The 19,424-nt window shown below is 32.4% G+C and overlaps 1 protein-coding gene across 1 annotated transcript; it reads right to left on the bottom strand.

Moving 5' to 3' along the window:
- Positions 1-1,747: 1,747 nt before the first annotated feature.
- Positions 1,748-3,631, bottom strand: LOC111398266 (ankyrin repeat-containing protein At5g02620-like). The gene is made up of 5 exons (XM_023025193.1): positions 3,179-3,631; positions 2,972-3,083; positions 2,092-2,162; positions 1,940-1,972; positions 1,748-1,822 (listed from the first exon to the last, which is right to left on the bottom strand). Exons 1-5 carry the CDS (start codon positions 3,629-3,631, stop codon positions 1,748-1,750), a joined length of 744 nt encoding a protein of 247 aa, XP_022880961.1.
- Between the last annotated feature and the right edge of the window lie 15,793 nt (positions 3,632-19,424).

Here is a 19,424-nt window from a genome sequence, read left to right as displayed (position 1 = left end):
AAAAGGCAGTGAGAGAGAGATTAATTTTGTGTTGGTTTTGCTAAATATTAAAATAGTGAGTAGTGGTGTGTGTAAGTGAGTTTTGAATAATAAAATCACTTTATTTGGTGTACATACTTAATTACTTATATAAACTCTGTCTAGTGGTTTTTGTAAACTTAGATGCAGCATGAATTCTGGATCTGTGTGTTGCCATGTATCTTGGGCTCCCTTCCAAGAGTCATTTATCTTTAACGATTTTGCTACAGTGACAAGCTTAATGACATATTCAATGAGAGAGGAAACAGGTGTCAATACATAATTGAATGGTTTGAGCCAAAAAAAAACATCACTCAATCCTGCCCTACCACCCCTCCCTGTAAGCAATCCCAGTCCAAGGAACATAATTGTTATCTTTAATATTATTTAGTCTATTCCATTACCAAGAAATGATGAAATCATTTTGTTTAGTAACTATTCATAAATTTCCAAGTTTTCTTGTATCTATTTATAGGTTTCACCGGAGACGATAGTGAATTAGAAAAGTTAATACTAATGTTTAGAAAAGAAAGTATCTTATTCTTTGAATATTATTGACATGTGGGGTTATTTGAATTGTTGCTGTTGAAGGATTGCTATCTTTAGATTCCTTCGATTTATTTTGTAAGTAATTTTTGAATTGCAGGTGAAGACAAACACAAGGGAGTGGCTTTGTGAGAGCATGTGCAAGTTGATTATATGTGGAAATATGAGAGAGACACTGCTCACTTTTGTACAAACCCAAACATGTGTAAGTCAATTTGAATATGTTTCATTTTAGAATGAAACATGGAATTGGGACTCCAATTCTCCAACGTCCAAGTTTCCGAGTTATTTACTTCATAGTAAGGACTTAGTTAAGGTAACTAAATCCTTTGAGTTTAAAGATTAGTCAAGAAATGTTTGAATAAATATTTTATACTATAATTTAAGGGCTCGAATTTAAAGTTTGTCTTGGATCCTGAAAATTCAAAGTTCGACCTTGCGTAAATTCACCGGCAGTAAACTGTATTTCTGACTCCGTCCCTGGTCGGTTTTCTTGCTAGTTGTTTGGTCGTCGGGATTTGATTTTTGTTTTTTCTTCTTTTCCATGGGGGATAATAATTAAGGTTAGGTTGCTACTTTGCTGTTGGGTATGCCGAATGAAATTGTAGTTACATGCTTAAAACACAATCTCCAAATATTTTAGGTCACCATAGGGTTATTCCGCGGTGGTTTAGCCACAAGTCGACCAACCTAACTCTGTTCCTGATAAGATCCCATTCAAGTTGCAGATTTATAAATGGTTGTAATTGTTTTTATTGGAAACTGAAGCCTGTTATGTTTTAATTAAATTGATATTGAACAGCAGGAAGATATATATATTTTATACTGAATAAAATGTAACAGAATTAGGAGTCATGACAGAGTTTGAAGTGTTTTTAATTTGTATTTTCATTTTGATTTCTATTAATAAAGCCGATTCAATGATCATGGCAGAATAAGAAATCCCAATTTAGTCCAACAGAAAAGACTACTCATTCTTACATTAGAATATCCATACAACAGAAGTGGGCATTCTGGTACAATTTTCATTTGGCATCTAAAACTCAAAATATGTTTCGACGTAATTAGAATTTCACACACTCCACGTAAGTCCCATGATATTTCTTAAGAAACCAAAATTCATGTCATATTCACTCAAGCACCTTCTTGTTTAACATTTCAGTTATTTACTTCAGCCAGATCTCTAAATCTTCTTGGCTTCCACATGGTTATTCCTCGTTTCTGCGGCCACCGGTTGAGCAACCAAACTTCCATTATACTACTCCAGACAGTGAGTCCAATCCCAATAGTATAGATCAGTTGTTTCCTATCCTTTTGTGGTCTAACCACAGCAATGGATAGTGCATAAGTAATTACAGTTGAAGTTACTGTTGACCACATAATCACCACCAAACTCTACATAAACAGCCTGCATTGAAAAGGCAAGCCACTTATTAAGAGCAAGATCATACTAAGAGATGAAACGAAGGCTGTTATATTTGCTCCAACGAAACTCCTATATGCTTTAGGATGAATATGTGCCATTACAGCTTCTCCAGCTTTGTGGGAATTATCTGTTGCATTGTCTTGCCAGACACCACCCGGAGGGGTCACCCCAGCTTGGAAAGCAATTGTAGCAGTCAGAATTGCCAACACCATTATGCTATCGCGCCTCTTTTATAGCCGTTTCATTGTCTGATTTTGAGGATTGATGGAGTCACAGGCTTTAGGCTGAAGACAGTTCTTAATGGACAAATAATTTGTTGAAAAAATAATTAGTTGCAGTAATGTTCAGATCAATAAAATGCAAAAATATAAAACTTATCATCCGATTCAGTCTCGTGATAGTATGATGTCCTAAAGTGAAATTGTCCGTCGATAATTGCTGCGACCTCCGTGGACAATCACTCCCAGGATACAACGATCGTAAACCACTTGTGCAGCAATCACGAATTATTTTTCCAGAATTTCAATTGTACTCCAGAATATATGTAAAAACCCGAGCATAAGAAATTCAGAATATGAAAAGGAAGGATTGATGTAAGATGATTTTTCTATTTTCTTTTTTTGTGTGTTTTTTCCAAAACGAGATATGTGTTTATATAGGCAAGATGGAAGTAACGGTCTCCACCATGATGAGAGAGTAATACAGAATTTTAATGACTGAATAGTGGGTATTTTAATGACTGTGAGTAGGTTGTGACAAAAACAAACGGTCAGAAAATATTGGCTAGTTTTACCTATTAAATAATAATAAAAATTTATTTTAGTCAAGGAAGCCCAAGACATTTTAATATGTGCGCGGGCAATGACTCAAACCCCTGAGGTCTCACACAAATGCCATATTTCCCACCACCTTGACACTTCATCTAATTTGATTATTTTTTTCACATTTTATATTTATACCATAAATATATAACATAATTACCAGTATTCCTCAAATCAGTGGGAGTTAGTTCCAAAATATCCAATGCTGTGTAGTCATTTGCATTTTTTGCATTCCCATCTATGCCAGTATTTCCTATTAAATACTGGACTGTCTGCATACCGAAAAATGGTTATGGACCTCTGCTACAATTTTTCCAATATAATTAATGAATCCGAAAAACTTCAAATGTACATACGACTGTCTTACCTCAAAATGTTTAGTCTGAACAGCCAGATGCAATATTGTATCCCCATCATCATTCTTTGCATTAAAAAACTCATAATCATTTATAACCCGCAATATGATTTCCATAACCTGCAACTGTTTGTGTTTCACACACAAATGCAAAACGGTCTGGCCCCGGTCCGCCTTCTCCTGGACAACAAGTGAACTCGTCTTGATCAACTCATTGAAGACCATGACTTGACCATTAATGGCCGCAAGATGCAGTGGGTTTCTGCCATGGAAATCACGGGCTAAGCACATATCAGGTGCAGCTGAAACTATTGCTTTTACAATTTCAGCATATCCCTTAGCTGATGCTATGTGAAGAGATGATGATTGATGGGAGTCTAGTTCCGCAGCAAGCAGAGGATTCCTTTGGGCAATTTCTTGGACAAAGGCTGTGTTGCTATGTGTAAAGGAGTCTTGTTGGAACATGTAAACGAAACTCTATCAAGAATCAATGGATCTTCTTTGAGTAAATCGAGCAGAGATCTTATGTCCCCTTTCACTGCTGCATCATAGAGCTTATTTTCAGCCATTTCTTTCTTAATAAAACACACACAAACGCGCACTAAAAATACACAAATATACAGCTTCTTGCCTCAGTTCAACTCTTATTTATGTGAGTCTTTTGAACTTTTTACATAAAATAGAAATTTCCTGGTTATAACCTTAGGCCAGAAGGAACCTTCCTTGTGTGAAACGGATTCAAATGCTTGCTCAATTTACTGATCATGCTAGTACTTGCATGTACGAATAATTTGACTGAGTAAACCAGCATTTATGACTAAAATGAATATCTTCCAAGAGAGCTGCTACAGGTACCCGGAGTGCCGGGAGTTTGACACTCCGGGTTACCTGCTACTCACATTGGGGGTCGGGGCCCACACCAATAAATGTGGGGGGCCTGACCCCCTCGCTCACATCGGGTAACCCGGCGTGTGACACGTCGGGTACAAATGGCAAAGCTCATCTTCCAAACAGTTAAATAATCAAATTTTATAAAAACAGAGTTGACTTTGAGGGACAAATTCACTTGGAAGTTGATAAGAAGTTTGAAGAAATAATATGGGGAAAGGTATCAAAGCAGTGGCTCAGATTGTTTATTTTTGTAAGATAACAATATTATTTTCTATGTTAAATATTTAAGTAAAATTATACGAAGCATAATTCATCTGATTTTTTATTTTTATTATGTTTGTAAACGAATACTCTTAGATAAAAAATAAATAAAAAAAATTAAAAATAGAAGCAAAAGTTCCCAACTTATTATATGTGTGGATACTAAGCTTTCAGAAACACTATTTTGCTCAGGTATCCCTTGTATGATATATTGGGGCAATATTCCACACCCTTGTAAAAACTTTGCAAAATCACCCATATTTTGACCAAACTCGTTATATTTCCCATAGTACTTACCATCCGAGTTAAATCTTACAACTTTGATACTTTTTCCACATTATTTCTCTACTTTCATTTTGAAAATCTTGAATTTCTTAAGTGTATGGAATTTATCATTAATCAGATAAAAATATCCATATCGTGAAAAAAATCATCAATAAAAGTTATGAAGTATTTGTTCCCATATACGGTGGAAGGCAAAGGCCCACTGATATTAGTATATATCAAGTCCAAAATACCGTTGTTCCTAGTAGAACCCTTCCTTGTAGATTTAGTTAGTTTTCCTCTTATACAATCCATACAGGTGTTGAAATTAGAGAAATCCAAATGGGGAAGTATCTCAATTTTTACCAATCTTTCCGCTCTATACCTAGAAATGTGAGCCTGATTGCTTATGCCACAACATAAAGGATGATTTACGAATTATAGCTCTTTTCTTTTATACAATCGTAACATAAGAGATTTCACCAAAAGGAATCGAAGATAATTTATATAAACCATCACATAAAGGGCCATTCTCAATCAAACGGGATCATAAAACAACTCAACCATTACATTACCAAAGTGAAAGAAAAAACCACATACATCAAGTTTTGATATAAAAATTAAATTGTCTCATTGCAATACAAAAACTTTATTTTCTAAAACAAGAGAAAAACCATACTCCAAAGACAACTTCACTACTCCTGTGAACTCAACCTTCACTTGAATTCCATTTCCAACACTCAAGTTCACTTCATTCTCATTTGGCCTCTGTTTGCTTTTGGACCGATATAGAACTCTTCTTATTTTCTAGCCAAGTCTTAAACTTTGAACAATCTTTCTACTAGTGACCCTTCGTTTTGCAGAATCTGCATTGATCATTTTTCTTTATAATTCTTTCAGGACAGCTGGAATTTTTATTTTGCCAATTTTGGTGTGATTTATTACCCTTACAAAACTTAGTCTTGTGATTATGAGAAGACCCCTTGTTCTGTTATGGTTGAAAAGCTAATTGCATAGTTTCAATGGTCTCATGCCGCATCCTATACTCCTCTTGGGCACACACTGCAATAAGGTCCTTTAAATCACATTTATCCCACTGAGCAGTGTAAGTAACCTTAAGTTGATTAGCTAGGAAGGCTAGTTAAAACATGAAAGACCAGGAAAGGCTCCGCAATGAGAATGTTAAGAGCCTTTAGCTTAGATAATATATTTATCATCTTCATAACATGCTCCCTGATCACTACTTGCACCATCATATATCATATTCATCAATTTGTCCATCACATCTCCAGTTTTAGCTTCATCAGACTCAACAAAAATTTCTCCTTCGACATCCATAAAATCTTTGGCATTTTCATTCTATGGGCTAGCGCCCATAATGGAATTAGATATAGAGCGATTCATTATTTTCAAACAAAGTTTGTTGGTTCTTTCACACTTTTCATACTCGGGCACATATTCAACATTACTTTTATCTATAGGTTTTACCAGCTTTTTCTCCATTGCAAAATCCAAGCCCAAAGACCAAGTGCTATTCTACACTTGGTTTCCATCTCACATAATTATTTCCAGTCAAGGTTTCAATAGCAAACAATTGACTCGAGAGAGATGATGCATTATAAATTGTGAAAATATAAAATATCATATTTAATATCATCCAAACATAATGCATGCGGTCAATAGATGATAAACACTAATTAACATGGGCTATTAATTAGATAATCTGTAATTAAAATCAAAACCAAATGAATCTTATTACAATAAGAGCCTAGATGCATTATTATAAAATCACATTTGGATTGACAATCCAACATGCTATAAGGTACTCTTAAAATACGTGATGAAACTAGTTAACAAAATTACATTGTTTTTCGAAACACCAACACCTTTGGGCACAAGAAATTTTTTAGATCAAAGTAAGCTTGTTAACTACCTTATGCCATTTTTCAAAACATCGCATATAATAACACTTTCGGCCAAGATAATATATGTAATAAATAAAAACTGCGACGCTAAATTTTGTTTTGGTAGACAAAACGGAATAAATAACAATGAGTGTGTTATTTCGGCAGCTACCACCCATTTTTATTTCTAAATATTTCTCTTAGTGGAAAAATAAGGATCTTCTCAAAGCCCATGAAAAATTCAATCACGAAACAATAATTACTTAACAAATCATAATTGTGAATCGATGAAAGGCAAAAATTTATATGTGATTGAGAGACGAAATTGACAACAAAATTTCAATATATAAAAAGAATTAAATTTAAGCCCGCAAATAATAGTGACATTTAAATGCATAAGCATTTTAATGAAAATATAAAAGTCGTCAATCAATTTATTTAGTTGGTATAATTTTAAATAGGTCAAATTTAAATAAAATTTTGATTGTGGTCAAAATTGAAATTTTAGGGTCAAACCTTTTAAAATCCAATTTAAACCCCCTTTTGAAAATTGCAAAGTGGCCCATTTTTGAATTTATTAATAGACCCCTCAAATCTTCTAACATCTCATAAAACGCCCATCATTTGATAATTGCAATTTGACCCCAAAATCAAATATTACAGATGGTTCCCCACAATTTCACAAATTGCATGTGAGGCCCCATCATCGAACTGTCTATCCAAAATTTTTCTTCTTTGTGGTGTCGACGTCACTCGATGCAGCATTTGCCTATTCCGGGCCTTGTTGCTGGCTTTGCTGCCACAAAGGCAGTAGCACCCGATGATTACAGCAGTAACAAGTTGCTATGATTTGCTATAGACGCTGCAACCAAGTGCGATAGCGGCGAGCTACCGTCGATCGAGTCTACTGTGACCATGCCTTTTTCCTCTTTTTATATTTCAAACCAGCAATAAGAAAAATTATTCAGCTGGGATTTGGTGGAAAAATTATTGAGCAAGGATTTGGTGGCTACAACATTAGTTCACATCACAATTAATTCATCAAAAGAAAAAAAAATGATGAAAAAAAAGGAAGGAAAACCAACAACTTGATGGCAATGTCAAAACCCAAATCAATTGGCAAGTGGAAAAAACACCACTACCAACGGCGACAGCTGCTCCTCAATCAATTTAATGATAATCATGCTAAGAAACAAGAATCACAAAATAATTAATTGATAATTCTAATTCATTCATCGTGGTTATGAATAATAATAGCTAAATCTTCTCCTCTTTGCTCCTCACAAAGTGGTAGTCGTCAATGGGCAAGCTAATGAAAACAATATGGAGAGGAGAGTGGACCTAGCCATTACATAGGAAATTATCAAGTTGTCCCATTACGACTTAAACTCTAATTAGAGTTTACATATATTTTCGGCCCACATATTTAAAATTACTACATCATATCAAATATAGTCTATAAGGTGTAAAACGGCCCAATTGATCACTTAATAAAGTGGAAATTACATGAATTAAGTAATTTCAAGATCTTAATTCAAATTTAAGATTTATAAATTTTTCTTTCAAAATCAGATATAATTAGAATTGGAAATATTTATAATAATATTATAAAAAATATTTTACATATACACCCCACTGTTTCCTACCCTACAAAACCCGAATTATTTCTCAATATCTTCTCTCTTTCTATATAACACATCCGCCATCTCTCTTTCCCCCAACCCCTTTCTCTCTTCCAATCCTATCTTTCTCTTTCTATAGTGCTGCTCAATGTTGTGTGGCGGCACAAGCGAGGTGTGGCTATGGGTGGCGTTGCTTCCTATGATAATAGTGGTAGCAGATCACCGTCGTAGGTGATAGCAGAATTGTTGGAGGCCCAGATCGCTGAAAGCTCTATAAATTGTGGGTAAAGTCATTCATTCTCTGTGAGCATCAATGGAGGCTTGTAGATCTTGACTGCAGATCGTGATGGCGTAGATCACTGCTGCAATGGTACAAATCGCAGTGGTGATGGTGCAGACCGTGGCTACAGCGGTGTTGAATTTTTTTTATCGGTTGGATGGGCTGTAGTAGTTTTCATGTTTTGATGGTTTTGAGGTGGTGATTGTGGTACTGCAAATAGTTGTACTTGTTGGGAATCTACTTATACATGCACAGCGGAATTTAAAATAATTTTTGATTCCCACCAAGAATTGCTTTTGTGTTTAGATAGAAATTGTGATAAGGATTGTACCTTTGAAGAATTCTGCAATCCTTTTGCTTTTCTTTTAGTTCCATCAACCTTGATTCGCCACCACAGCTTTCCAATTGTCCAGCCTCCAACTGTGATCCACACAGAGAATAAGATTGCAGCTTCTAGGGTTTTCTCTGGTACCAGCAAGAATAATGAAAAACCATATGGGCCTCAAACCCTAGCTATGTATTTATATAAACCCAAACGAGCTCGGCCCGATCCGGTCCGGTCCAATATTTAATTAATCCAATTAATTAAACCCGGTCCATGAATTAATTAATCCAATTAATTAATTCGAGAATATAAATAACAAATCCAATTAATTAATTTATCCAACGATTGTTAAATTAACCAATTGGCAATTTGCAATCTTCCAATTCTCTTTTGTGTGCGACCCATTAGGTTCCCGACTACGATGCCTAACGATGTGAAATATTATTTTGATCTAATCAAAATTGATAAATTAAAACACCCTTTTAATTTATCGTCAATTCACACTCGCCGTCCCTGATTGACATCTAGCAATGTGTCAGGGCAATACATGTGACGGGAAATGTCACGTGGTACGACAAAACCAAATTCGTTCGTTTACTATAATCCATTCGTCAATATGATCCGATCAATTATGAGATATGGAATTGTGTCAATCTCGATCATCGATCATATCTTTCACTCCACTATTAAGTCAATATAAGTCAAAAACTCCTTTTCGACTTATGAGAACACCTTGGCCAAGGATTTCATCATCGACTTAATTGAATGAAACGCAGATCATAATCTCCTACTATCTAAGAGTGACGAATCCTTTATTGATCAATCACAACCTTCATACAATTCTTGACGTACCCGAACGATATCGTATTAGCGGCCCTTTTCAGAGCAACATCCAACACCGTCAAAATATGACTGTCCTCATATAAGGTACCATGACGACCTCAAGTCAAAGGACCAATTTCACTACCGAACGTTAGAGATTAACCACTGAAACTCAGATAGTTATCCATGTGGAATCTCTCGACGGGTCTCCAATGTTTTGTTCTATAACAAAACATCCACGTGTTTACTTAAGTGTCACCACACTTTAGCTTGTGAGATCAGCTACTTACTTCACAAGTAAGAAATGCCACACGTGATTGTTTATCCGTAATAACGATATCCGTATCTCGTTATTACTTACGACCACGGATGATTTAAGATTCAATCAGATGTAATTTGTATCTCACAATCACAACTCCTTACGATTGACAAATTACAAAGATTTGAATCTACGGACTCTATTATTTATTTAATTGTCTATTAATTAAATAATAGATCTACCATTTAATTGCATTAATTATATATAAAAGTATTTATATCCAAAGTTGATTGGACCTAGGGCATAATACTTACAGTACTAAGGTATTGAAGGTGATGGTGTCACTAGAGATAGTGGTTCAGGTGGTGGTGGCGGGTGCGGCGTTGGTGTTGGTAGGGGTGGTTGGATTTTGTTAGTTTTGGGGGGTGTTTTTTGTTGGCAATGGCTCTTGTGAGGTGGTGTGATGGTGGATCTGGCATTGTTGGCGATGCTGAGGTGGTGGTCGCAAACGATTCTAGTGTAAGCAATGGCAATGGTGGTGGCCATAGTGACCAAGAGTGTTTTTGACCAATGAATTGGTTGGTTGTGATCAACATATAATATTTGACCTAAAACATATGATTGTGACTCATAATTTATTAAATTATGATTAAGAAATAACTTGTAAACGATCAATTTAATAATTTGTGATATGTAACTGATAAATGAATTGTAACATATAAATATTTTGATTTTGTAATCGATAAATAAATTGTTACCTAAAAAAATTTTTTGATTTGTGATCGAGAAATAATTTGTAGTCTATAAAATATTAAATTTTTGAATTGTGTTCAAGAAAAATAATAACTAATTAATTTGAGACCAAATTATGTAGAATTGTGACCTTAATATATTTAATTAATAAATAAAATTTAATAGTATCTAATTTTTGAAGTTATAAACATAGTTTCTTAGTTTTGAAATGAGTCATAGTTAAATTCTTAGATATGAAATTTTTCCCTTAATAAATTTGGCCTCAATCACAATATCATTATGAACCCGTAAATTTTACAATCAAATGGGAAGACCACACTAGAATTATTCCAACATTTAGGTCCCCTTTCACTGCTGCATCGTGAAGCCTCTTTTCAACCATTTCGTTCTCAATGAAACAAACACAAACACGCAATAAAAGTACACATACATACAGCTTCTTGCCTGAGTTCAACTCTCATTTACTCATCTGTTGAACTTTTTGTTTTCAACATAAAAATGAAATTTCTTGATTATGACCTTGGGCGAGTATTAGGAACCTTCCTTGTACAAGACGGATTCGAATGCTTGCTTGATTTACTTGTTCTAGCTAGTATTTGCAGGTATGAATAATTTGACTGGGTAAACCAGCATTTATGATTGTTCAACAGTTAAATAATTCAAATTTTATAGAAAAAAGAGTTGACTTCAAGGACAACGGGCCTTGGCAGTTCATAAGAAAAAAGGAGGGATAATTTGGGAAAGGGTTTAAATGAGTGGCTCTAACTGTTTAGCCGTTTTGTAAAAATATTTTATTTCAAGTCAAAGTTTACAATTATTTTTAATGTTGTAAGAAGGAAAATTCATTAGGGTTTATTGGTGAATGACAATTATGCCTCTGCAACCCTAGAAATTATTACTGTTCTGTCTCTAATTCGGACCTATAAATAGAGGACTTTAGTTCTTAATAAAACACAAATCGATTGACGTCTCCCTATTTTTTTTCTCTTTTCTCTCTTTTCATAATGCGTTATCAGTACGATTTCTCTTTAAAATATATTATTATTTTATAAGCACAATTTTTTTCTCAATTTATCTGTACGAATTTAACTCTTTCTCCCTATCATCCCCAAGTTTCTTTATAAGAAAGTGGATTGCCTATTTGCCTTCATCATTCAATTAATGGTTTCCTTGGAATCCTACTACCGTCACCGCATACCTGTTTTCTCTCAATTTAATGGTTTCTTTTGCTTTACTCATCATTACAAATATTTTGTTATTGCTTTTGAAGTAGCACAACATTATTATTAACAATCCAGAAGAATATTATGTTTATTGCTCTTGAAGAGCAAATCTTCGTACAGATAAATATCTTATAATGATAACATATTCCTCTAGAGTTAATATTTTTAAACAAGAGTTTGTTGGTGCTTTTGAAGTAGCACAATATTATTAATATTCTAAAAGAATATTAATTGCCTCAAAAGAGCATGGTATTACAATTTCAATATTCCAAAAGAATATTGACTCAATGCTTATGAAAAGTATAACTAAAATTATATTTATTTTAAATGAATATAGTGTTGATATTCTCGAAAAAACACAACCCACGTTATAAAAATATTCCAAAAGAATATTAATTGCTCCAAAAGAGCATGATATTACTAATAGACGTATTCATCTAAATTATGTGCCTGACCATTCCTAAGATATGTGACCACCACGTGTGCAATTCTCCTTCGTGGTTAATGATTGATATCCAAGGTTCCAGCCACCCAAATTTATCATCAATTCCTTCTTGTACCATTTTGGAGGTTCTGAGGCAATGCTGTCTGCGTAAGTTTGAAATTCATCTTCATATTCGATAGAAGGTAATATTAATTTTACGCGTATATGTATGCATAATTATGTGACGGTATCTTGTTAAATTTTGGTGACAAATTTTAAGTTTATGTTAAACAAAGTGGGCACTTAATTATTGTGGTTTGTGAATGTATAAATACCATATATTAAATTAGGTTCATCGCTAAATGTCCATTAGTATTGTTTATCGTTTGATTAATTATCTCATTCTTTCCCTTATAATACATGATTTTAATACTCGTATATTTGTCTACTATAAAATATTTTTGCTTTTAAATTAATGTTCTAGATATATTTTACTTGCTCCCGAAGAGCATAACAATTTTTACTTCTGAAGAATAAATTCTTGTATAACTTTCAATATTCCAAAAGAATATTGATATATTACTTTTAAAGAAGTAATAATAAAACACGACACGCCCTCGAGGTAGCACACATTTTGAAGAATTACATCTCGTTGTGTTCTTGAAGAAACACAAATAATTCAATATTGGCTGTAATTTTTTAAAGGAAAACAATTTCCTTATTTTATTAATATTCGAGAAGAATATTGATTTATCGCTCTAGAAGAGCATACTATTTGATGTTTCAATATTCTCAAAGAATGATATGCTATTGGAGAGCACGTTGTTATAATTTCAATATTTTTAAGAAAAATATTGATATATTGTTCCAAAAGAAGTAAAAATAATATATACTAGTATTCTTGAAGAATACGATATTGTGTTCCTAAAGAAGCACAAATTTATGCATATTAATATTTTAGAAAAATGTTATGATTAATTTAAATGTGTCAATATTTCTGAAGAATATTATTCTATCACTTGTAAATAATCATAATTAGGTATATATCAATATTTAGAAACATATTTATGTATTGCTCTTGAAGAAACAATAATTAATGTTAAATGTGCTCTCGAAGTAGCACATTTTCGAAGAATCTATCATTTTGAATTTGTGTTTATCCCTGGAGGAAAAAATATGACTTATGTCACATGGACATTGATCATTATATGATTATATAATATTTAATCATATCCTTTGAAATTAAATAATTGGATTATATCTTATATTGAATTAGAAGTTCAATTTGTTTGGCATGACCAATTGGACCATCACTGGATTAACAATGATGCGAAATCAAAATGAAGAACTGGAAGATTCTTCAATCCAATAAATTTCTATGTATAATTTGTTCTCATTATCGACAATTGATCATTAAAGACCACTAGCTAAAATTGAGATTGAATTTCCTATATATCTGAAAATTAATTAGGGTGATATATGGGGCTCGTCACCCACCACATTGATCATCTAAATATTCTTTGTATATAATAAATTTGATACAAATACTAGATGATTGCATGGTATTCGCAACCTGAAGTTTGCGAAATTATTGCTCAAATTTTAAAGTATGAGCATAATTTTCAGATTAAATAATCGAAACCATGTCTTGTTAATGCTAGTAGGTATAAATCTCAACATATTAATGAGTGCCTTTTGAGATGTAGATAAATGATTTAACAAGCTTGTTTGTTAAACGCCTCCAATTAATTTAATTGAGAAAAATATATTTCCTATTTCCATTTAGGGAATGTTATTACCCATCTTGTCAATATCATAGTTCTCCCTATTCAAATTGGCTTATGGTCAGAGCCTAAATTTTCCATCTAATTATTGTGATAGTGCAATATGTATAAAATTGATCCACCACAATGCACTGAGATGGAAAGTAATGAATGCTGAAAATAAATGCGTAGTATGAACCCTTATTACAAATGGATGGTGATATTTTATAATGCAGTAAAAATATTTGTCAATTTAATTTGACAATTATCTCAGGATTAGGGGGAGGAATTAAAAAAGTTGAAAAAAATGTATAAATGCATTATTAAAAAATCACTCAAACCAAAAGTTCGAAATATAATTTATTTAGATGCATTTACTGATCAAATGGATCAATAATAACTTACACATCAGCTTCAAATGCTCCAACTTGAATTAACTTCACAGAGGACAATTAGTTAATATGATATTTGATGGTACGTCTGAAACGTGATGATATTCGATTCTAATACAAAAAATCTCCAAATGGAGCAATTAGCAAAGATGGCCTTATTGAGGAAGCATACACTCTTATGAGTATTTAGACATAACAGAATCCAGAAGAGTTTCAGGTACCTGATGTATTGAAAATTGAAATATCTCAATAAGTTATGTCATTATGGAGAAAGAAATAGAATCGACCAAGAGAAGAAAAGGTTGTCGACAACAGTTTTACACATGATGTGCTGCATCATATATCGATCAAAATAATGATTAGCCAAATAAAATAGATGCAATCCTAGTAAAATTGAAGTTACTAGAGAAACCTGAAGTTTCTGGATATACAGTTCAAAAACTAAGAGGTATATACTTGTGCGAAATGAAAATAGAAAAAGTAAAGTCGTAATGTGAAATGTACGACTTTTTACATAATGAATTTTGTGAACACTTGTATAAATAGATTAGTTATCATGTGGTGGATGTAATCATAGATATTTACCTTGTTAGTGTGATAATGCATAAAATTTGATGTGCATGTTATAAATGTGATTATAGATAATTTATCTTGTATTGTTTTGATACCATTCTGGAATGATTGAATATGCCTGAAGTATAATTCAAGTGATATTATCATGAAGGGGAGTAAATATGCGTTGTACTCTTTTTTTCTTTGACCAAGGTTTTATCCCATTAGGTTTTCCTGGAAATGTTTTTAATGAGGCAACTTGTATAGCGTATTTGAAAGAATAGTGCACTTTTTTTTTTCCTTCATTAGGATTTTTTCCCACAAGGTTTTTCCTAATGAGGTTTTAATGAGTCATATTCTTCGTGTAATTAATGTCTATAATATGCAAGACATTTACCCTCAAAATAATACATTATATGTATGAGACTCTTTAAAAGATCAACAAGAGCTATTTTTTGAATTATCATATTACTACAGTTATCAAAGAATGATAATGTATTCCTTACGAAGACGGTGTTATTTGAAGATTGTACAAGACAACATGAGGCATTTCACCAAAGTTGCAATATTGAAGATAGTGACATACAAGGCAATGATGAATTAATACAAGAATTGAAATCAAGGGGAGTAGCTGTACTCTTTTTCCTTCAATCAAATTTTGTCCCACTTGATTTTCTTGACAAGGTTTTAACGAGGCAACATTTTATTACTCCAAATTATTTTACTCTTTTTGTTGGCATTTTTGTCCCATTGGGTTTTTGCCAAGTAATGTTTCAATGAAATAGATATTTTATAATGTGTCATTTAACAGGGAGTGTTGTAAAAAGGAAAGTTCATTAGGGTTTATTGGTGAATGACAATTATACCCCCTACAGTCCTAGAAGTTATTACCGTTGTATCCTTAATTCTGCTCTATAAATAGATGACTTTGGTTCTTAATAAAACACACAAATCTATTGACATCTTCCTATTTTCTTCTCTTTTCATAACATTTAACAAAATATTTTACACAACACACAATTTTTAAACACATTTTATCAACTTCCATCAAAATTTACAAAAAATTTGATTCTAATCCCCACCAAACATGAGCTTATTTTTGAGATAACAATAATATTTTTTTTTATCTTATATTCAAGTAAAATTATGCCAAGCAAAATTTATCTGATTTTTTTTTCCTAGTGAGATATATATTAGTAAATGAATATCTTTTAGAGAAAATAGGAACAAAAGTTCCAAACCTATTATGCAATTATTTGTAACTGTAATTTGTGGAACTCTATCTAGTGAGGAATACGATTTACAAAATTTAAAGGAAGGCTTTGGGGTGCTTGTGGTATATTGAGAGGCACAAGCACTTCAATTATTCAAGTGATTATTATCGAGAAGAAATAGTTTAAATTCATTTTCTGAAATCATTTGACATATATAGTTCTACAAATGATATTAGTATAGATAAAAATAATGCAATTATTGGTACAGAGTTAACCGATACTTATTCCTTCCTCAGATACCATCATTATTCCTCCGGGATTTTGACATTTAAGAAATATTTGATTCTGATGTATCTTTCAATTACATTTAACTCCAACTAAAATAAGGGTGACTCTTAATGGGTTATTCCCTTGTACTGAGGAATAACCTACAGGGGCTGCACATGTGCTGCCAACACATTACTTGTTTAATTGAATTTTTTAATTTTTTATCAATGTCCAATGGAATGATTCCACATCCTCCCTGTAACGATCCTAGCAACACTTTCCTTGTACACCAGGCATGGTTCATTCTTAATTGACTTGTATCTTTAATAATTTGGATAATTAAAGTGAATTCTAGAAATGATTGCAATTTGATCTAATATAATTTAATCAAATGATTAGATGTCATTCGAATGTAACTTGTTGTGGGCCTATTTTTCAAAAGATAAGGTTCAATGACTACTAGGCCCCTATTAGGTTGAGATCAGATTTCATATTGAAATCAGATTTTTAGCCTTTGTTTGATGGTCATTATTTTAAGAAAATAGACTTTTGAATAGTAATTTTTGGAGAATGTACAATTAAAAAGTAGGAATTTTATTTTTATTTTACTTGCAAAAATAATTTAACCCAAAAAATTTTTAACCCTTGTTTGGGCTCTATATTAATGAGTTTTTGGGGAAATATATATCTTGAAATACTGATTTATTTATTTATAATTTATTTTATCATCATCATCATCATCATCATCATCATCATCATCATCATCATCATCATTATTATTATTATTTAGAATGTACATTAAAGAAAGAAGAAAATAATTTGGATTTACATATAATATTATCTTATTAAAGAATGTGTAATTAAAAAGAAGAAATAGAAAAATACATTAAAATTAAAATAAAGCCCAAACATGGGCTTATTGTATAAATGTATGGTTGAAAATTGAATATGAGAATTAAATTTTTTTGAAATAATGGTCATCGAACAAGGCCTAAACCGATTTTGATAAAATTGATGGAATGTATGGTTGAAAGGTTGTGAATCATATGTGAAAGTTATGAAGTTTGACCCAACTAATACCTAGACGGGTGGTGAATACGTGTTTCACATAATTTAAGCAAATTAATTAATAATTGCAACGCATCACAGTTATTAATTAGTCCAAATGAATTCACATGTTATTTACCCTATGTTGAATTGTTGCTGTATAATAAAATGCTGAAAAAATAAATAATACAAGATATTTGATGACGGAGAAAACCTCTCACGAGATTAAAAACTTCGGGTCTAAGTCAGTATGAATCTACTATTAATGAATCAACTTATAATACAACCAGGCTCTACCAGTACAAGTACTTTCTGACCTCCTAGCTGTAATTCCAAAGCCCTCCGGGATTGTGTGCTATTGCACCAACTTCAGGCTTTCTGATTTCGTCTATCTCCTATGGATTCCCGAGAACTCCTCGTTCTCCAACAATTGGAACTCCAGTTACCTTCCTTGATCTTCAACATTGACAGATATTTTGAAAGTATGGGTTTTTTGTGTTTGATTTTTGGATTTCGATGTTTTCAATTGCAAGTTTCAATGATTAATGGATGGAACGATATATGATTAGTGTATGTGTTTTCACACAATGAACAATCCAAACTTTTTTTGTGAAAACGGTGTAGGAATTTACACAAAAGGATGTTTTGGGCAGTACGGTCCTGTTAAAATTCTTGAAAAACTCAAATTAGGAATTTCTTTTATGCACTGTCGTTTGAACAACAGTCGAGCGATAAGCGACCAACGGTGTTTCGCTCGAGCAATGTCCTGGCGACAAGCTAGCAAAGTTCATTTTGCTTTTGTCGCTCAAGCAGTGTGTTTGCGAGAGGCAATCAAATGCAGCAGCTTTTCTTTCCTTATTTAGAACTTGAACCCTAACCTACCTAACACAACTATATAAAATTGAACTTAGCTCCTCGACTTTTACACTTTTTCACTCTAGTTCTTTTTATTCACAGAATCGCCAATTACATTAAAACATAACAATATGGAATGTATGGTTAAAATTAATGTTTGATTTTGGCTTAAACTTTAATCAAAATTTTTAAACCCATTTCATTAACAAAAATGTTTAGTTTCTACTACACCTTACAACACCCTGTATACTAATAGAACAAAGCCGAAGCAGCTCTCATACTCATATGGTCACTATAAGGTAAGGTGAATTTTTTGTTTCTTCTTATTCTTTAAATGTTCAGTTGATTTAGTCAAAAATTATCTCATCTTATAAGGATATATCAGTTAAGGATAAGCTTGATGATGTTACTACCTAATCTACTAAGCCCATCCAAGCAAAGTTCATTTCACCTCATATCTCCACATCATCAGTAGAAGCTTATTGTTGCTGATTTCTATTGCAAATAAACAAGTAATACAATGAATTTATGAGTTCAGATGATCATTTCCCTCGGGGACTATTATTTAACCTTTGATTTACTATTTCTAACTCCTAATGATGAAAAATAAATAATTTTGAATATGTGTTGTTAATAATACATATATTCAAAATTATTATTGTCAAGTGCCGAAAATCGATATCACCAAATATAACTATTAATGATATTTGCAAGTATTACTAAGTGGTAATAAGATAATTGCTTCTCCTATAACTATAAAATTTAGATGTATTTAATTCATTTGAGACTTAATTTGTTATATAGTTTTATTTATTTCGTGTAGATTACCACATTAATTTAGACTGAAGTCAGATTAGAATAAAAATTGATAGTAAGTACTTAATTTATCTGAGAATGATATTCAGACTCAAACATTCGCTGTTATTACTTGTCATGATCCGTACACTTGCGGAATCATACGAACAATTGAAATTAAATTATTTTCATATAGAAGTAATTAATTTATCTGAGAATGATATTCAGACTCAAACATTCGCTGTTATTACTTGTCATGATCCGTACACTTGCGGAATCATACGAACAATTGAAATTAAATTATTTTCATATACACCTTCCCCCCTCCCCCCCTAATGTTAGCCT

The sequence above is a fragment of the Olea europaea genome, chromosome 8 (genome assembly GCF_002742605.1).
Source record: "Olea europaea var. sylvestris chromosome 8, O_europaea_v1, whole genome shotgun sequence".
Taxonomy (NCBI): domain Eukaryota; kingdom Viridiplantae; phylum Streptophyta; class Magnoliopsida; order Lamiales; family Oleaceae; genus Olea; species Olea europaea.
The sequence above is the reverse complement of the archived record's forward strand: the minus strand, read 5'-3'. Positions and strand labels throughout refer to the sequence as shown.